This window comes from Hippocampus zosterae, chromosome 16 (assembly GCF_025434085.1).
Source record: "Hippocampus zosterae strain Florida chromosome 16, ASM2543408v3, whole genome shotgun sequence".
Taxonomy (NCBI): Eukaryota; Metazoa; Chordata; class Actinopteri; order Syngnathiformes; family Syngnathidae; genus Hippocampus; species Hippocampus zosterae.
In genome coordinates this window covers 16866928-16888035 of record NC_067466.1, presented here as the reverse complement: position 1 = coordinate 16888035, position 21108 = coordinate 16866928, and the positions used below count along the sequence as shown (strand labels likewise).

Below are 21108 nucleotides of genomic sequence, written 5' to 3'. Positions count from 1 at the left end.
GCGCAGAGACGACGTGCGGGCTCGGACGAAAGCAGCCAATTCTGATGATCGCTCCACTTGAAAAGCTACGAGTCCAAAAGAAAAAAAAGAGAAAGTGGCGTCCCGCCCCGCCTCTGTTCCGCCAGTCATTCTACCTCCACAAATGGACTCGTTCCCTTCTCGAAGGCAGTTAAAAAAAAAAAAAAAAAGCTTCTGTTGCGGCACCCGATCTGTGAAAATGCCCCCCTCCCCCTTCCCCCGCTACGGGCAGAGCAAACGGAGCTTCCTGCTTTTCCACCATTCATCCTTTTTAGTGCGATTACTTTGCATTATCCCCGCCATAGATGAACGTTGACCGGAGGCCTCGCTCGTCTTCCCGTCGGCTTTTCTTTCTCTCCGCCATCGCCCGCAACTGAGGCGGCAGAAGTTAATCTTTTGCGTGACCAAGTCGATGAAGTTCGCCGAGCTAACGCCGCGGCGCCTTTTTTTTTGCTAACGCGGCTCCTGTTACCTTGCTACATGTGTGATGGCTAAGCTACGCTTTTTCAGTTGGACTTTGCTAGCCAACCAGTCCATCTGTCAGTCAGTCATTTCCTCGACCTGTCCGTCCACCCGTCTGTCGTTTAGTTGGTATGTCACCCCCCCCCCCCGACCCCCGCCCCCCGCCCCTCAGGCCTGTCAGTTAGTTAGCTAGTGAGGCCCTTCACTTGTGCGGTTGGTTAGCGAGTTAGCCCGCCAGTAAGCTAACTCGCATTCGTTAGTTGGGCGTTTTTTTGAGGAAGTCGGCCACTTCGACACTCGGTTCATTTCTTTAAAGCTTACCTTGTCAGTCAGTCAACCAACCAGTTCATCTGTCAATTATCCGGCAGTCAGTTCCTTTTTTAATTTTTTTTTTATAAAGAGGTATTTTGTATCTGCTTGACAGACGGCAAAAGCATGAATTCTTCTTGACACCACGAATAAGAAGCTCCCGACTGATACGATAATGACTTGCCCCCCCCGCCGCTAGCTCACATATTTAGATGGCGGCAAGACGGCTATATTTGCCGGATGGATGTAAAAGCGGGGTTGCCTTCAAAGAAGCGGCGCAGGAATGCGTCTTTGTAGTGTTTCCGCGGCGTCTGGACGCTCGACGCGCCTCTCGCTTTGTTAGCGTCATTGCGTCTAATCTCCCTTTTCCCGACATTTTGTTGTCGTTGTTATTGATTTTATTTTTTTGGAAGGTTGACAGGGAGCGACTTGTTGCGATTGAGTAATCGCCCTCTTCCCATCCCTCCTCCCCAAACGCGCGCTGTTTATTCAGCGCCACACTTGCATCGCGTCCAAGTGAAGCTGCGTTCTTTTGACGCGCGCTCGTCTGACTCGTGGAAGTTGTCGCCGACGTTTGCGTCTCAGCGGGGGGCGAAACTCAAAGGGAGTTGTCGGGGGAGGGGGGGGGGAATGAGCTCAAAGCGCGGCAGCGAGTTGGCATCTGGAACTTATTGACTGGATGTTGGTTCGTTTAGTTCGTCAGCTGTAGCGACTTTGTCAGTTTGCCGTTGTTTCATCGTTTGCTGTAGTTCGTTGCTCACCGACTTCATCGGATGGATGAAGTCGTTTGTCCGTGATACTTAATTCATCAATTTGTCTGGAAGTCAGTCTGTTTTTTCGAGGCGGTCTCCTTATATACCCCCCCCCCCCCCCCCCCGCTAGCACTTTGAGCATCCCACGTTGCGGAGGTTCCACGACAAAGAAACAAGCCGGCCGCCACCGGAACCCGCCCATCGTTTTTCAAACCTCGAGCCGGCGCGTCTCCCCAGACAAGCCGGCGTTCGAGCTCTTACGCCGCCTCGCGCACGCTTCCGCGCCGACTATATAAGACTATTGTTCTTTCAATCAATAAAACATAAGCCCCCTGCATTTTTTTTTTTCGTCTGTGAATATTTAATCAGGGCCTTGTTTTTCCTTTCAAAGCGAGATCGTTGACTTTGGATTGTTTCCTTTCATACGGACCATTACAAGTAACAATGGAAGCTCCACGGGGACGACAAAGTGCAGCGGAGGTCACGTGACTGCAACAGCACATTTTGTGTGTGTGTGCGTGTGTGTGTGTGTGTGTATGTGGGAGACGCTGTACTCTGCGCGTTTCGTTTTCTGATTTCACAGTGCATCAACCCACCTAAAAAAAAAGAAAAAAAGTGGCGGCCTGCCTTTGTGTGATCGCAACACACACCATCATCACAGTCGACTTGTAGCAAGAAAGTTACGCTAACAAAGACTTTTTCACTACACAAATTTGTTTCGCTTTTTCTTCTGGTTTTTTTTTTGTGGTTATGTCACTATAGAAGAAGAAGAAATGGAACTCACTTGTGACCCTCGTCAGTACAAAATGACTTCATTTCGAATAGATTCTTCTCGTGAGTTTGCTCGCTAACGACTTAGTATGATCGCTTGCTAGCTAGTCAGTTTGGTTGCTAGTTAGCTAGCTAGATATTAAGTCAGTCGGGCAAGCACCTAGCTTCATTGAGCGTCACGGGTAGCGATCGGGCCGGATGCTAGTCTCGTAATGTTTGCCTCGGGCTAACAAAAAAAAAAAGAGGAAATTGGCACTTGGGTCCTGACATGAACTTGACAACGACGTGCTAACTCACAAATTCTGCCGACTGAATCGCTCTTTTAATAGCAGTCGAGGCATTTGCCGACTTTTAACACGGTGTCGGCTGATGTTTTACGGCGCTCGTCTTTCATGGAAATCACTTGCGCAAAAGGATTTATGAGGTTCCCGTGGAAACGCTTGCACTTTTCTCCCCCCCACGCCCCCTCCCCCCTTTCCTGGAATTTCATGAAACCCTCTTGTTGATTCCTTTCCCTCCAACCGCAACATTTCCATAATCTGCTGCTGGTGCATTGTCTCAAGATCCTCCTAAAGTGAAGGGGAGCAGCCCCCCCCCGCCCCACTTTTCCCAGTCCCCCCCCCCCCCCCCCAGTCGTTGTTATGGTGATTCGGTAGCGGGTTATGTAACCTATCACCATGAGAACAAAACCAGCACCAACGGCGCGCGTGTGTATGCGGGTGGCAACGAAACGAAAGGCGATGTTGAGACAAAGCTCGACTTCTCTCAGCGGAGAAAGCCGCCGCTGTGAGGAGCAGCTGGAGAATACACAAAAGAAAGTCGACAACGCGACGGGGGGGGCGCGAATAAGCAAGCCAAAGTTGCTTATTCGGCTAGCATCTCTTCCACTCGTTGCTTCGGACAGGCGTTTTCTTTTTTTTTTTAACAGACTGTCAAGCAAAACAATTGCATTGTTTCGACTTACTTCGGCCCTCGTATCAAACATCCAATGGGGGGGGGGGGGACTCTCAACATGGTGATTACAAACGCAGTTGGAACAAAAAGGTTGTGATCCCAAACGTTCCAACATTTACAGCGTTCAAACGTAACCGAGGGCAATGAGCCGCATGCTGCTTCACCGGCCATTCTCACAGAGCTGATCGGGAAGATGGATCGCTCATCGATGTTGAAAACCCTTTTTAAATTTGAGCCGTTGTATTGCTAGAAGCCACGAGGAGGTCTCATTTCCATTTCGCCTTGGGGTGTGGGGGGGGGGGGGGGTAAAAAAGAAAATAAAAAAGCTGATCGCCCATAAATTATAATAATAATAATCAAGCATTTGTATTTGCAATTAAACGTTAAAACGAATAGGAATGCACCCGCAGAATTCCCAACACTGGGCTGCTGACCAATCAGGCCACCCGGCGACCAAGCTTGGAAATGAAAGATGCACATCGCAAAAGGCCGCAACGAGCTTTACTGTTCCTCTAATCAAGTTTATTACATGTTTTTTTTTTGGGGGGGGGTAATGTTGTGAAAGCCCAGCAGCACTCACTCTCATGGCCCTTTCTCCACCAGACTTAGCGCCCAGGTTAGCGCCAGTTCTTTCTTTTTTTTTTTTTTTTCCATCGCTGAAATTGGCTCTTGCTCTGGTGCTTGAAACTGGTGCTTAGACGGGCCCCAATGAATTGGCGGGACAGACTCTGGCAGCAACTACATAGGGGGGGAGGGGGGAGGGGGGGGGTCATGACGATCGCAGATGTAGAGGAATGACTCCCTGGACACACAAAAGTGCTGTCCCACCCAAAGAGCCATCGTGGATGTGCCACGCCCGCAATTGGGACGCTTTCCAGCACTCGTACAAGTTGAAGTTTTGGGGAACTTTTTTTTTTTTTTTTTTGCGAGGGCCCATTCATCAGCGCTTGCGGCTTTAATTAACTCTGAACTCGGTGACGGTCACGGGAAGACGGGAACATTTTGCGCTTATGAATATGCATCGACAGCCATTTATGGCCGATATAACTCAAATCGAGTTCGGCGCGCTGCGCATGCCCTCCTATTAAGAGTTGTCAAGAGCGCACGCCAACGGGGGCTCCAATGGGGGCCCTGTCGCCGAAATGGATACGCCTCCAGATTGTGTTTTTATTTTTTCTTGACCGTACATATTTAACGCCTGCAGTTCGTTAATTAAAAAAAAAAAAAGAAAGAAAGAAAAAAAATAGTGTCTATTGTTGTATCCTGGGCCAAAGACGTGTTCTTCCCCGTAGGGGCTCAATTAGAGTCGTGCGTCTCCTCTAACCTACAAATCAGCTTCATGCAAGATTAATTCGACTCACCGTGATTACGCCGCGGCGCCAGAAAAGCGGCCGCGAGACAGATGTTTGCCATTTTCGGTTCGCCGTTGAACAAAACACCATGACGGGCGTCGCCTTTTTTTTTTTTTGACCTGGTCACCAGCAGTTTGGGAGCCAAAATCGCGTAAAAGTTGGAGTCGGTTGAATGCAAGTCGCCTGCTCACGTCGCCAGATGAGCATTTTGTTGTTTGTTCGAGTGACAAAGTTTCTTTCTCGGATCTCGGAAAGCTCGAAGAAATTGGACGCCCACCTCAAAGTGTTTGTAATTGCCTGTCAATGCCACAAGATGGCGGCATAGCACTGACGAAATCAGCTGGTTCCCTCCTGTCGCCAAGATGGCGTCGCAGCGTTTTTTGTTGTTGTTTGTTTTGGTTTTCTTCAGCGTATGACAGAGGATGAGTTCTTCCCAAAATGATGATTACGATTTTATCTCGTCTCGAAATGAGCAAGATAATAAAAGCAGGAAACTGATTAGGACGCAAGAAACATTATTCTTTATTCTGCCAAGTTATCAAAACCTATTGTACATAATTGACTAAAAGTTTGTCTTACTTCTTTTGTCACTTAACCTAAGGAAACACCACTTGTGATTTTTCTTCCTTTTTACAGTCTCTCTCTTATTTTTTTTCCCAAACCTTGACTCCTACGTGACCAGAATATTCATTTATTTGTACCCCCCGTTTGTTTGTTTTCAGGGCGAGTTGCAAAGCAAAAAAAACGTGAGTGACAAGCAACACGGAGTGAACAATAATTTCAAAAAGAAACAAAGCGCCTCAGGTTGTTATCGCTTCCCCCTTTTCTGTCAAACTAAATATAGAGCAAAGCGAATGACTCATTGGGTATCGCAAACAACCACATCAGCGGGCCTTACGAAAGCGCAACCCTTTAACACGCCTTTCAAAAAATGCCATTCGCAAAGCCAGCGTCGATGTTGCTGATATCGGAGCATAAAAATGTAGCTGGGCGATAACCACGCCCGGCGGCGTGTCAGATTCAGACTCCAATTTATTGCCGTTCAAGATGCCTTCACAGAACGACTAAAACCAACCCGTATATATGTAAATGAATAAAAACAGTAAAGTCATATATTCTTTATCCTCTACAAAAAAAACAACAACAAAAAGCACTGCTGCTTCCTGAGCAACGGTTGCCGTCTGTCTTTGGCGGGGGTGGGGGGGGGGGACTCGATCTCGCCCAGCAAACGTCACTGGTGAATCGATGGAAGGATTTTCCCATCGAGTCGGAGACGTTGTGGTGTATCGCAATGGCCTCTGCCACAAAGGGGAACAAACGGAATTGTCGCCTTTTTGTAAAAGTTTCGAGCAAGTTTTCATCTTTTATTTGGACCCGTCGACACCAAATCGGGCAGAAATATTCAGCATTTTAATGATTTACATTTTTGCCCGATAGCTTCCATAAGTTGTCGATCCCGGTTTTTTTTTTTTTTTTTGCCTCTAGTTTGTTGTTGAATACAATTTAAAAAGGCACGTTTCAAGATTTGTAAAATCGCAAAAGCTCATATGAGAAGTAAGCGTCTCCGTTCACCGTTGGGTTAATTTCCCCCGATAATTGACGTGCGAAAACGTATTCAAATGCTTGTCGCGTGAGTCTCGAGAGTGCGATTTGGCGCCAGTCTCACCAAACCGAAGCCCGAGTGCCAGCGCGGAGAGGATGCGATGAAGAGGGGCCGACATTTGATCTTGAGCAAGGAGAAGTGCATAAACATCTCATCAGCGGAAAAAGGTCACCGCCGGATGATTGTGGAAACGGGGGCCTTTCTCTCCAGGCGCTTACTAATGTTTCCCCGCCGAGGTTTCCCTTATTGATTCGATTTGTTTCATCCCCTCCTCAAATGACACGTTTCAGACACGCGCGCGAGGGGGGGGGGGGGGTCCGCGGGTGATTTGGGGATTTGCATCAAATCATCCCTTCGGTAACGGAGGAAGCCGCTCGTCACGTATGACGGCGGAGAGGTGCCGCGGAAGCCGCTTTGGATTGCGAAGCGCCAGGAGTGAAAAGGCAATCGCGGGGGAAGCGGGAAGACGCCGGCCCGACGTCGTGTCTGTTTATTTACTCCACCGAGCGGCCTTTGTGGAGGCGCCTCGGCGCCGCGCTTCCCGCAGTAAACTCATATATTCTTTATCCTCTGCAAAAAAAGGATAAAGAGCTACGTGTCGTTTTCATCGCCGTATTTGCCGAGTGTAAAAATGTTTTGTATAGTCGCAGTTTGAATTCCTTTTTATTTTCTGGAAAATGCTTCAATTCCGTTTTTTGTTTTTGTTTTATTCAATTTCCGATCAGTTTGCTCGTATGGAGGAGTATTTATTGAGTGTAAAATAAAAGCAGCAGCACGTGTCATAAGCTGACGCCATCCGACCTTTGACCTTTCTTCAACTCGTTGTATTTCATTTTAGGGCAGGCTTGCGAGTTTTGATGAGATTTCATATTAGTCAAATTCCGTAATGACTGTTAGAAAAGTTTCGTTTTTTTAAAATTCGTGAGCTTTATTTGAAAAAACAAAAACAAAATAAAAGATGTAACCAGTGTGGCACGAATCGAGGGAGAGGCAACTTTTCATCATTCGTCTTTTTATGTTGCGCCATAAAATCATCCATAATTTATATTGACAGTCGCCTTATCTGGTCCGGCGAAGGCTGTATGGATGGGGGGGGGTAGGGGACCCATCCATTATTTAAGCTACTCAGGTAATAGACACGAAAACATCGGAAAACTTTTCGGTGGAGGCTGCGCTCGGCGACCATCAAGCCCCCCCCCCCAAAAAAAAATTGGCCTATTGATAAGGACGTCAGTTGATGTTTGATTGGGCATTTTCACGAGCCCCGAAATGTCCGCTTCAAACCAAAATGGCCGACTTGCCGTTCAACTGCAGTTCTGGGCTCTTGAGACTTTTCGATGATGAATATTTCTGCCCAATATTTTTCATCAATATGCAAAAGGTGATTGAGCAACGTTTTTGTCACGTTAGATCAACGCCAAAGTGTCACGAAAGAGAATAAAGATGGCAGAGATGATCTCAAATGTAAAACTAGAAGCGATCTCGTAATGTACGTGCATTCACGCGCGCGCACACTACTAAATACGTTTTAGAGTTAAGAATGCGTCACCATTAGCTGAGGGTGCTATCGCTCAGCCATCTTTTTTTTTTTTTTTTTTTTTTTATAACCGTGCGCTCATTTCGCCTCAGCGGCGTCCAGACCAAATTAATCCGCGACCAATTTCCTCTCAATTCTTTACAATCAATTAATCGGTTATTAGGCGCGCGCTTTAACAAGGCAACACGTTTGGGACGAGCTATTAAAAATGCGTTAGCGCCCGACCTGATGTTTAGCAACGGCTTTCAAACGACTTGGTGAGATGATTGCGAGGGCCCCTTCGCACGGCGAACCCGCCCCCCCCAACCCCCCGACATCACGGGAGCGCAACAGGAAGTGAATTCGATCCCGCCTGGCTCGAGGTCTAATGAGACATCAAGTGGAAGGGGGGTGGGGGGGGGCGGGGGGAATCGGGTTATGTTTTCATCGCTAGTCCAAAGACAGAGCACGGTCTGCTGCTTGACTTATTTTCGCCAAGAAAAACATGGAAGTTCAAACAAAACGAGAGTGTTTTTTTTGGGGGGGGGGGGGTTGTCTGGTTCCCACTCCTGATTTACTCCCACAAGGGCGACAGCGACCAGCTACCATGGAGTCAGGAATAATGACGCTAGCTGTCTCCAAAGATGTCGCACCGCCTCGTAAATTGACTCCAACTTAACGTCCGCCCGGGGCGCGGCCGCCGCGGCGGCGGCGACACGAAGATAACGTTTCAGTTGAGCGGTGCGTGGCGTTGGCTCGCTCCCTAAATCAACCTTTTGGGTGTTTTAAGAGAGAGGGCGAGAGATCTTATGGGTTTCTTGGTGTTCCATGTCAATTTCAATGACATGTTGGAAGTTGTAGCTAGCCAACCGTTGAGGGAACGTTAGCGAGCTGCGGTTCACTAAAGGTTAGACATAACTTGGGCTGTAAGTCGAATTGAGTCGTGAATTGACCGTTAAAGATGTGTGAAAAGCTACGTACGCGCTACAGTCGAGGTGAAGCCCGGAAGTAGTTATGACAACATTTGGCTCGCTAACTCCGCGCTAGTAATGGGAATATGCGGCCAGCTAACACGGTGCTAGCAAGAAGCGAAAGGGGGGTTTTCAAACCTTGAAAATGGGGATTTAAAACGCCTGAAAAGTAACTCAATGTGGAGATAGCCCGCTTTGATTCTCATCAGCTCATTTCGAGTCGTGCGTTCTTCACGTCGGGGACGGGAACTTCTATTCAGAAGGCGCATTTCGATGGCGCCGAGCCTGGAGTGCCGATGCTAATGACTTTGTTTGCAAAGCGCCGGCGCTCCCGCGGCCTGTTGAGCTAACCGCTGCGCGACTGTGGCCCATCAGTGACAATGCAAACAGCCCAACTGTGTGTTGTTCTGGCCCAGCGAACTGGCGCGCAAACACATCTTGACGCAGCCTGCTTCCTAATGGGCTCGTCGCAGTATTTCGCATGCACACACGCCGGCGAGACCGAGAAGGGAGACAAACACGGAGTCGTCGGCAGAATTAAAATAGGCTTTGAGGCGTTTTGCTCGCTTGTGTGAACGGATGCTTTTCCTTCAAATGCCTTGCTCAAGTGGCGGTTTTGGACCAGTTTTTCCTGTGGGGGGGGGCCGGGGCTTTAAGATATCCTTTATCCTTTAAAGACACACACAGGCACCTCCACTCTGTTGTCTGAATTGCTTCCCTCCATTTTTTTTTTCATTTGTGGTACTTCTTGTATTAATGTTGTGTCTTCATCACAATATTATGCATAGCATGGCCACTAGGGCACAGTCCCGAATGCAAGAAAGAGTTTTGTGACGCTAAGTGACTCGTAATATTAGTCATCACTTTGTATTTGAGATCAGCACCGATTTTGAGTTGAAGATGAAGATCCGGCATTGAATCTCGGTTCCTCACGTCGCTTGTGAGGGAGCGAAACGGGGAAGCCGTAAAAGTCCAGGCAGCTCAGGCTTGAACAGATCACATTTATGTCCGCTCTAAGCGGAGCAAGTGTCGTCGTAAAACACGCGCGTCGTAACCGGCAAGATGACACGGTTCATAAAAGGAATGGCGAACGGCATGTAACAAAAAACCCAATCGATATCAGTCAGCCCTTGACCCATCTTGAGACTTTAGCGCCCCCTGCCTTTCAATTCTAAGCACTTTTGGCCCTTTTTTGCATTCTCGGTGTCCAAAGCAATCACAGTCAAAGCACATTTGGATGAGCTTGGGGTTTTGATGCAAGTGCCTTTTTATTTTCATTTTTTTCTCATGGGACTGGAATCTGTCGCATTTCCTTGCCAACCTGTGCGTGTTTGAGGACAGCTGCGAGGAAAGCGCCCGTCTGCTAAGTAGCATCACTTGTCACCCTTCCTCACCCCGTTGCTCAATTGCATGGAGCAGGATGTTGTTTCTTCCTCCTCTTTTGTCGCCGGCATGGAATTCTTCGTCTCTTTCTTGGGAATTCCAAGCACGTGGGGGTGCCCACCCCCAGTTCAGGGGGGTGACGTGCCTCTATTCTTATAGAATTCTCACGGGTTGGAGGAGGAGAAGCCTGGCTAATTCATCAAGAATGGCAACCTAATCCTTTCTTCTTCTACTACTCCTGCCCGGAGGCTGGTGGAACATCCCCATGGCTCACGCAGACACACACACGCAAGCGCCCCCCCCCCCCCCCAAGCGTGCGTGTGTGTGTGGCCGGCAAACAAGAGACGAGGTGTGGCTGGGATGGGGCGGCGTCCCGACGCTTTGTCTGCGGCACGGCCCACCAGAGCAGCAGGGGGAGGGGGGCAGGGAGGGGGGGGACGCTACACTCGGGCGTCTGCCGCCGAGCCTCATCAGATTGGCGTGGGAGCCAGAAGCCAGCGCGCACGAGCACACACGCCTGCCGAAAGCGGAAATTGAAAGCTGCGGGTTGAAGAAGACGACGACGAAGAAGAAGAAGAAGAAGAAGACGACTGGATTTTGTTAGCAACGGCAGCTAAGAAAGCGCAAGAGCGGGTGCCGGCTACGTACGAACTGCTCAACAACAAAGAAAGTTGTCAAGTTACACCTCTTGGGACGACTTGGGGAATGAAAGGGGGGATGTGCTTTTCAAAGTAAAACTTGGAATATGGGACTTTTCATCCATGACCTGGAGTACGGGGACAGCAAGTCGCGTTTCTGCGCTCAGCTCTGGATCCTGTTGATGAGTATGTTGACACCTCGATGCTAAGTGGCTAATGCTAATTTGGCTGTTATTATTGGCTCGTGTCGGCGTTGCTGCATTTTTGCTTCTTTGGCTTCTGTGTTGCTAACCAACACGTAACAGGGGAAGATTTGAATGGCTCAATGTGAAAAAAAAATCCTGTGATGTTTATCTCCAGCAAAAAAAAAAAAAGGTTCCACACCTCGGTGTTTTCCGCTGAGTGTGTTGTCATCAAAAACAGGTGAATTGACACCAAATATAACCATCCTAGTGAGGTTTTTTTTTTTCTTCACACTTTTAATATTACAGTTATTTAAAACTTGAAAGTGGCTCCATTTGTCCCTCCGTGTAACAAGTAATTGAAGCCATCCTCACTGCCGGTTGTCGTTTTTGCTTTAAACGAGAGCCGTATTCAATTCGCTGACTCCCGCTGATGAAAGTCGTCAAGCCGGACTCGTTTCGGCTTGGCGGAGGAAGCAGGATGGAATTAAAGGGATCTACTTTTCCAATTCAGACGCGGAATACGGGATGCAGCAGGTTGCGTTTGTCAGTCAGATTTGAGGCGGGTTGACTAGCCGGACACTGTCGGTCGTGGTCGTCGGTGGCGTGAGCTGGTTTGGCTGCTTACTTGGCATTCTAAGCTAATGGGATGCTTGCCCTTGATGTTGACCCGCATTGTGACCTACTCGCTTTGTTCTTCAACGTGGTTTCATCCAGATTATTTTACATTTCAAAAAAAACCTTTAAACCGGATTTATTTGACTTTCGGCTCAACATTAAACTCCCGTCCTTTCTTTCTTGGCAGCCCTCGCCGGCAAAGTCTCGCCCACCGGTTCCGATGCCCTCCTCAGTTCCTCGCCGGTGACGGCCCGTCCCTCGCCGCCCGCCATCTACCTGCCGGCCAGCTTCAAGATGTCCAACGTGCAGCTGGCCTTCTTCTTGCGCAAGGCGGCTCAGGCGTCGGGAGCGAGCCCGGCCCCCGGCCACCCGTTGCAGCGCTCGGAGAGTTTTGTGGTTTTCCAGACAAAGGAGCTGCCGGCGGTCAACATTAGCTTGGGACCTTTCGTCCGTGACCAGACGCTGTCCAAGGAGCTGCTCCAGCCGGCCAGCCCGCTGGACATCTCCGGCCAGCTGACGGTCAACTGGAAAGTGCGCGCCTTCATCGTGCAGCCGCGGGTGTTCTCCAACAACGCCGCCGTGCAGGTGTTCTTCTACATCGCCGGCCGCGATTGGGACGACTTCAAAGCGCAGGACAAGCTGCCGTGCGTCCGTCTCCACGCCTTCCGGGACGTGCGGGAGATGAAGACGTCGTGCCGCATGAAAGGCAACCTGGCGCAGTGCTTGGCGCGGCTGGACCTGCCGCCGTCCTGGTTCAACGCCAACGTGGCCCCGCTGGGTCGCCGCAAGGGCGACGGCGGCCCGACGGGCGAGACCCTGCGGGCGGAGCTCTACTACACGCTGCGCGAGCCCGACGCGGACGGCGGATGCGGCGAGGGGGCGGGCCAGCGGGGCGGCCGGGGGGAGGCCCCGTCGCAGCACCCCCTGCTGCGCATCGGGAGCATCAGCCTGTATCAGGCCAGCCGCGAGCAACTGCTGGTGGACAAGCAGCTGGACAAGAACATGTTCCTCAGGCTGCCCGAGAAGCCCCTCAAGCCCGGCGAGACCCTCAGGATCTTCTTGTACTTGATGCCCAACTCCACCGTGGAGCAGTTCAGCCTCAAGTAAGTGGCGCACCCAGTTTGGCATCTTTTCCACACGTCCTGCAGGGGGCGTGCTGGCAAGGATAACAGCCCGCCAGACTGCTTCAAACGATGCGATTTCACTTCATCCCTATTTGTATTTTCGGTCGTAATGACAATAACATATCTTGGTGAGCACCGTCACGTTGAGCTGCCGATGGACGGAGGAGATGACAACCCGCGATATCGCTGGCCCGCGATATCGCACCGAAATTTGAATAACCGAGTGCGACGAGCTCTATGTAAGCTAATTCCGCGCGTTTATGATCCATCGCGAGGTTGCTCTGTTTTAGCGCCGAGGAGCCTAACGAGCATGTAATCGTCCCCCTCCCCGCCCCTTCGCCCCGCTTTCCTAATAATGCTGAGTCATGCCGAGAAGCAGGGGGGGGGGCTGGGTTCACCATAGCGCGGCCCGCTAAGGTGGAGCGGTGTCGTAACACATGCACGCAACGCACGTATGCTTCCGCTCGCCCTCTCACGGGAATGCTGCTTAAAGTACTTTCGTGTAAATGAGTGCAAGAGGTGTGTGTGGGGGGGGGGGCCGGGGGGGGTGTTCTTGGAGGAAAAAAGACGTGTCAAATAATTGAACTTGAATAATTGAACCTGAACTTTTGCCAATTGTGATGTGTAGCATCAAAATATTAATTCAACATGTTTCTTGCTAGCTAACAATCGGAAGCACAATTGTACTTTTCCTCACTTTTGCGGCAAAAAAAAAAAAATAATAATAAAAATTCCCGTGTTCTGCAGTTTGAGAGAACACACACGGAAAAAAGTTCCTGGGGTGCCGCGTTGCTCTCCGGCTGCGAGCTACGTCTTAAGGCGAGATGATGAAACGGCACGCTAACGCTTTCCTTGTAATTTTAGCATAATCTCCAGCACACACTTGTTAAAAGTTGCAGATTTGCTGAATAATTATTAAGCACGGCTGACTCATTAAGCCTCGGTTGGGGGAATTAAAAAAAAAACCCACAACCCCCCCCCCCCCCCCCAAAGAAACCACACACACACGGTATTGTTTCTCCCCGCAGACACTCTCGGCATTAATGGTGATTTATGCTAACAATAAAAAAACTAAAGAGGAAAACTTAAGGCCCAAATTAATGAAAATCAACAGCAAGGCTTGTTCGTTTTTTTTTTTTTTTTGCGCGGGGGGGGGGGTGGGGGGTGTTAATTGGGGGAATGTGCGTTCGTAAACAAAGCGTTCATTGACATTTTGCAGCGTTGGGGCCGTGATAACATGGTTGTGAACGCTAGTGCAGCCTGTGTGGAGCCAATTTTATTTTGGGTGGTGGGAGGTGGGGTGGCACAAAGCCCCCGATAACAGCAGATGTTTTATGTAGAAGTGGATTTGTTTGCGAGAACATGAGTTGAAGCGATCTCGGGGCTCCGTTTTCTCAAAGTGGGGATTGTTTCGTCTTTTTTTTCATTGGAAGCCCGAGTACGTGCAAAATGTGCATTTTCCAAACTTTCGGCACCGTGAGAATAATAAAGATGGTGTCAAAGTACTACTTTTGCCTAAACAAAGCGCCTTAGCTCATTTCAACGTCATCTGACGTCTGAGTATAGCGCCAACTACTGCTGAGGAGGACTTATTCAATGGCAGATTTTTTTTGTTCTCCTTTAAGTATTCAGAGCTGGTATCGGGGGTCTCCAGGAGTCGTTCATACTCCAAAATAAAGCCGCTAGACGCCCGATACCGATAGCTGCGATCGTACTCGCCCGCCCCTTCACGAAACGTTCCGACTGCTAGCAATTTTCCAAACTTGTCGAAACGAATATTTCTGGATTAGAATGGGATTGTTTTTGTTTGTTTTAAAATAGTTTCCGACGTGGCTGCCGCCCGGGGAAATCCCCCCCCCCCCCCTCTCCCCTCTCCCCACCCCTAGCATATGTCGAATGACGACGAGGGCTCGCGGGGGGGGGGGGATGCTCCATCCAAAGTGACGCCAGGCCGTCGGCAATCTGTCACGTCATTAAAACCATATTTTAGTGGTCGCGTGCGGCGCTCCCGTCGCCGTCGCGCCATGTGGCTCGACTTGAGCTTTCGCCCCCGCTCCCGGATTCTGTCAGCGCCATCTGCCAGCAGTCTTGACGGGGCTCTTGTTTCGTTTTGGGTTTTTTTTTTTAAATGGCTCACTGACAGTTTTTAGCACTGAAGAAATGACTCTTCCCATCGGTGCACTGGCTCACCTTCCAGCTCGGTCGTTCTTATAGCGACTTAATGAAAAGGTGTCAAAGGTGCGACTAAGTAGCTTAAGTCTTCTCGCAGGTCACTCCAGGCCAAGTCGCTCCCTGAATTTGATGAGTCGCCGCATATCGCTTGCGAGTTTGACCGCGTCGCTCCTCATTTCAAGCTCAGTCGTGCATTTTTCACTTTGTTCTTCGCCCGGGTGAAACGTTTACCCCTTTGCAACTATCCGAACGGTCGCCCCCGCCCCCCCTCCATCTGCTCTCACGACCGTCAAAGTCAGCGGCGGGCCGCCTTGTCAGAAGATTTCGAGCGCCGCCGCGTTCAGCTGATTTTTATCAGCACTCATAAACGAGGACGAGGTCAGGAGAGCCTGTAAAGAGCTTACGATGCTCACTCCGCAACGGCACCGTAAATCGCGTCTCGAAGGCAAAAATTTGGGTGCGCTCGCGGCAGTCAATTCGTCCATAAAAAAAAAGGTAGCGGTGAGTCTGTATTCATTTCCGAAATAAACAATCGAAGTCGAGCCGCTTCTCTCCACGCCGAGAGGAGCCGGGTGAGGCGGTTGGGGCATCTTGATGCCTCCCCGATGAGGTGTTCCGGGTACGTCCTGCCGGCAAGAGGACCCGGACACCACCCCGGAACGCGCCGGAGAGACCGTTTCTCCCGGCTGGCAGGGGAAGGCCTTCCCGCCAAGAGCTGGAAGAAGTGGCTGGGGAGAGGGAAGTCCACCTCTGATGAGCGCTAGAAAGTTTTTTGGGGGATTGAAGAATTCGGACAGTTTGACGGCGTTGAATTACTCTGCCCAAATTCTTATATCGTACGAGAGTTCGTCTCCCGTAAAGTGATTGAATGGAATTGCACAGAGTTGAATAGTCGCGTCTCAAAGAAACTATGCCAAACTTGCCGCCATTTTGTGCGCAGTCATTAGACATGTGAACCCAAAAACTGTCACCATCGGTCGATTGATGAAGCATGTCGTGAACAAACGCCATGGTAACGGAATAGGAAAAAAAATTAAAAGTCTTGAGGTCGCAATCACAATCGAAAGGCCGTACGCAGAAAGTGACCCATGACTTTCTCATACTTGTTTTTTTTTTTTTTGCACCTGCACTCATTGTGATGCGTCTTGGAGACGGCGCGGCAGGGGAAAAAAAAAATCCCTTTCATCGCGGGTGACGCTGAATTTCGAGCGTGCGTTTTGAAGTGGGCTTGAATTACTAGCATGGAGCAAGCGAGTGGAGCGCAATCAATGTCTCTCGGCATGCTTCACAGCGCAGGTTGACAAAGTCCTTGTTTTTTTGTTTTTAACCCTCTCCGCCCCGAGACTCCGCCGCCCTCCTATTGTCGATTTATTGAAGGGTAGACAAGATGGAGGCGGCGCGGGGAGTTTTTTCATTTCACTGCGACGATTTCTGTCACTCATTTCCTTTGTGATTGGTCGAGATGGCGTTCGGAAAGGCCTTCGCGCAAAGAAGCGGGCTAGGCAGCGCCGCGGCGTTCCCGTCTCGGAAGCAAACAGACGCGTCATTCAACAGGCGCAACGTGCCAACCCAATTCTATTTGCATCCGCCCTTTAATCCGCCGACATCCAGATTGCCACATCAAAGTGTGTCACGGGCTTGATGGAGACGAATCATTTGGAGGAGTAAAAAATGATCCGTATGCAAATCAGCTGCTCGGGCGGAGAGGGAGTTTATTTTACATTTCCTAATCTTCTTTTACCCGCGGCAGATTTGTTTTGCTTGGTTGAAAGGCTATTTATAGCTACATTTGATTTGTTTGTTTTTTTTTTTTGTTTTTTAATTTCAAGTGTGAAATGCTAAAAATGGGTATTGAGGTAGTTTAGAAAAATTGCCATATTTTTTTAAATATAGAGAAAAATTGAAGGAGTCCTATTTTTTTCAAAATAATGTTACGCTGTGGTGAATATGCAAAAAAAAAAGTTTGGTCATGGAACGAAAATTATTTTTTTATTTTATTTTTTTTTAATCCCCTGCAGGCCACATTTGGATTTGACAATTCTCGTGTTACCAAGCAACACGCGCAAGCCTGTCTGTCCGCATTTGTTGATAATATTAGCACCTGATTTGCTGAAGGAAGTTGCGACGTGTGCGCATGTTGAGAGTCATTATCGTCTCCTGCTCAAAGTGCAAATTGAATTCGTCGCGAGAGGCGTGAGCGTTTGTCACCGCTTGGAGCTACGCTAATAGCGCTGAGGGCTCGTTTATTTATTTATTTATTTTAAATCAATGAATCGATTTGACTAAATTTTCCCCCTTTCGCCATCCGCAAAATTGGGATGAACCGCATGAAGTAGTACGGGTAGCGTTTATTGTTTGGGATGTGTAGGAGGAAGGCTCGATGGCGATGCGTTGCTGCGTGGAAATAAATAAATGAAATCAAATACGGCCCAACAAATCAAGCGGTCTCATGAATTCATAAAATGGAAGCAGCGGGTCTGAGACGTGCATATTCAACGTCTGCGGTGTGCGCGCTAAAAACAGCCGTAACCTTTTAGCGCGAGAAACCATAGTGATGCCTCATCACCGCATCATTTTTTATTTTTTTTTGCACGCACTCGTTTTCTCCAGGGGGAAGCCCTCCCTAGCGTGAAAACGCCGCCAGCGCCGTCGCACTACGGGGACCGTAGAAAACTCCTTAAGTGGCCAGGTGACCACTGAATGAGTCCCATAAGTGGAGTAAGGAGCCCGTTTTTGGACAAACTTCCCAGACCCGGTGGGCGGGGGAGGAAATATCGCGTGAGAGGGGAAATGTTGCGGCGGCCGGGTAGCGCGCACGTGTCGAGTCATTCATGTTCCGAGGTATCAAGATATCCTACCAACAAGTGTTCAATTTGTGAAATGTCGCTCCTGGCGCCTTTTATCGAATCGCGATCGTCTCTGTCGTCAAATGTCTGCTCGTTTCTCACCGTAACCTCCTCCATCTCTACTCCGGCCTCCACCGGAGAAAGGAACCCTGCAGCCGCTAAATGCGATTGAAGTAATTCACTTAGCCAGCAAAGCGACATGATAGACGGGCTAACCCTCGCCGCCCGGGGTGGAATGGAAACACTCCATTGCGCTCGATTGCCGTCGCCAGATGCGAGTAAACACAAAGCAAACATGTCCTTGAGTGTTGTCTGGTCGCAGCTTGCGTAAAGTATAGCGCCGCTATTTGACTCACGCTTGCAATCGTGCTAATTAGTCACTCGTCTCTCAAAATGGCGTCATCTTCTGAGGTTTTATCAGAAATGGGAGGGTTCCCATCTCCTCTATCGGCATGAAAACCACCAGCACGAAAGGGGACAACCGTTTTCCAGCTTCTGAGATGTTTGCGCGATGAACAGCTCCCAGCGTCTTCTCACGTCTCCTCTTTCCGTAGGCTTCAGTTAGCTGTACGCTAAAGTAGCAGTCGACATCTTTGCTCCGTGAACCTCCCGCCAAACACTTGTCACAGAAAACGCCGGGCCGTGTTTCTCGGATCTTCAATTTTAATGAGTTGGCCATGCGCTATTCAAGCCGCTTAGCTAGCGGCTAGGTGCTAACGTAGCGGTCCGCATCCTCAACGCGTGCTACGTCGAATCAAAACAGATGGACTCCCCCAAAAATTCCTGGCGTGTTATTTTATCCGTTATTTTTTGCCAAACACTCCGCTTCTGAGGCGTCGAAGGACCTTTTCGTAAAAGTCCAGACCGTCGGGCTCTGTGATTCCAGCCGTTTGTTTCGAGTCCAACGCGGGAATCCGCTCATTCCCGAACGAGCATTTCTGTGACAGGCGACAAGTAGACGCAGTAAAATAGTCATTAGCAGACGAGTGCCATCTGCCCCGATGCCGCTAACGCTCCGAGTACATCAAGAACCTTTTGGCAGGCTTTGAGCTTGCCGTGCATCTGTTGTTCCATTTTCAAGTCTTTTATGAAGATGGCCTCACATTTCACGGGGGAGCGTAGCGAGCATTAATGTTGCACAAGCCAGTTGGTGCGGCCTATAAACAAACAAATCGTGTCGCCATCTTTTGTTGGCGCGGTGGCCATCTCGGCTAGCGGTCGTTATTTTTTTCTTCCGGACTGAGAAAAGCAATTGCTTGAAATCGGTTTCATTGCCTGCCTAAGAGTCCTCTGATGGGGCTGTTGGTGAGCGGGAAAGTTTGGCCCGTTGTGAACAAATCGAGCCCCAGTCAAGCCAATGAGCTAGCTGCTAAAAGCTAACGTAGCTTAGTCGACGTCGTCTGTTTTCCGTCGGATGGATTCAGACCAAAGTTGTTTGTCCGCGGTGTTGTAAACACCTTCCTCTTTCTTCCAAAGGCTTTTCACGGTAGCCGGCACATTCTGTATGCAGGCGGGCGAATGTGATATTTCATTGATCTCCCCCCAAAGTGCTCCATGTATTTGCCCGAAATTAATCCGTCGTGGTTGTTTTGTTAAAGGGCACCGCAATGCAAAAGTCAGAGAAGATGGAGGAGTCTTATTAATCGCCGGTGTGATAATACCATCAACAACAACAAAAAAGGGGTAAAATGTTTAAGGTTAAAATAAGAGTACCTCAAGCAAAAAAAACAAAACATTGCAAGGTCTGCGGCGTGGAATTTATGGCAATGGGTGGTCAGGGAGCACAAGTGGGCCGCCTCCTGATTGTTCTGCCTCTTGAGTGAAGAGCCTCAAGAGCCAACGCGAGGGAGAGAGTAAGATCTGTAGAAATCAAAAGAAATCTGAACAGGGAAGGCAAAAAAAATCCAAATCCAGCATGTCCTCAGAGGTACCCAATATCATCCATGTAACAACGGAATTGGGTCCTGACTTATCCAGGATGATGAAGGGGATCGAGACGAGAGCTTTGAAGTACACTGAACATTTTTAGCCGCTAAAAAGTGGATTTTTTTGTCTTTTGAGATGGACTGGAAAGGGGGATGTACAGAAAGGTGCATCACCCACGGAACAATAGAATTGAAGGGGACCTCAAACAGAGCCTGAGGAACACCTAATACTTTTTTTTTTTAAGGGATAATGAACGGATGGATTTGGTGCCTGATATCACAATTAGCAATTAGCATCTCGGTGATTTGATATTGTCATTCCCGATTAATAATTTTTTGAACGCCCATTTTGGAGATCACATCTCATCGTCTTGCACAATGTACATGCCCACAAGCTTGGCTGTCTACTGCTTTTTGTTGTTATGATGATGATGATGATGATGTCCCTAATTGACTCGAGAGTAACTGCTGGCTGCCGAGCTCTGGGAGCGAGAGAGAGATTCATTTGTTACGGTTCGTGGTATCGAGCGCCATCCTCCCTTATGCTCGCCTTTCCCCGGAATTGCCGTTTGAGTGATCGTTTCACCGATGCTAAGGAAGCCCAATTTTTTATTCTGGTCCATTTATTTATTTATATTTTGGCAAACATTCCCCAGTAATTTAAATACAACGGCGCCACTTTGCACGCTTAGCCAATTCTCTCCTAGAGTTGTTTTCGGTAAGCGGAGTTGGCGGCTCATAAAAGGACACGGGCGGGGAATATAGACGGCGAATTTTCCTGTCGAGGTTCTCCGCATTTATTCAGCGGCTGCTTTATTTTCTCTCACTTCCTTTGTTTGCATCCCAGGAATGTCACAGAAGAACATGTGTTGACACGTTAATGGTGTGGTTTGTTTGACTTTTTTGGAGGGGGAGAGACAGCTCTTTGTTCATTAGATTTCAGACAAAAATAAAGGCATTGGAAACGACTTCCACGTTAGCTTCTTGCGCTAGCCGGCCACTCCTTTCAAATAGAGCTGAAGTCCGCAAGTAGTCACATACACACAACACATTACAACAAAATGAGGTCTAAAAAAAACAGATAATGAGATCTAAACGAAAAAAAAAAATAGTTTCAAGTATGTGAGCTCAAGTTCGACGCCCTTGGCCGCGCGATCATTAACCTTACATGGTGCGGAGCTATGGGCCATTGCTTTGTGATTTATCATATTCACTTTTCATGTGCGTGCGAGTGTGCGGCATGACTTTTCTTGCACTCCTTGTTTCGAGCATCCCCAGAGAGAGAAACTTTTCGGCGGTGCGCTCCACTCTGAAAGAGAAGGTCCTCTGGGAAAAGAGCCCGCGTCAAGTAGTCCGGAGTACCTCAGGAATCAATGCCCCACCCACGTCTTTTGAATTTCATTATGCGCTTCTTTGATCTCTCTCGCGGCCGTCAAGCTCCGCGAAGGAAATTTTCGTAGCTGTTTGTGAGTCAGCAGGATTACACGCAGGATGCAAATAGATCTGCTCATG

At 49.0% G+C, this 21108-nt stretch overlaps 1 protein-coding gene across 2 annotated transcripts in view; it reads left to right on the top strand.

The window, feature by feature from the left end:
• Positions 1-21108, top strand: part of LOC127588242 (transmembrane protein 132E-like) — a 105342-nt gene that overhangs the window by 62425 nt on the left and 21809 nt on the right. Inside the window, exons 1-2 of one of the 2 annotated variants that reach the window (XM_052046889.1) lie at positions 10442-10915; positions 11717-12632. In XM_052046889.1, coding sequence (XP_051902849.1) covers positions 10837-10915; positions 11717-12632 — 995 coding nt within the window. In that variant the 5' untranslated portion in view covers positions 10442-10836. Of the gene's footprint in view, positions 1-10441; positions 10916-11716; positions 12633-21108 lie in introns of those variants that run through there. The other variant, XM_052046890.1, reaches the window with a different exon arrangement.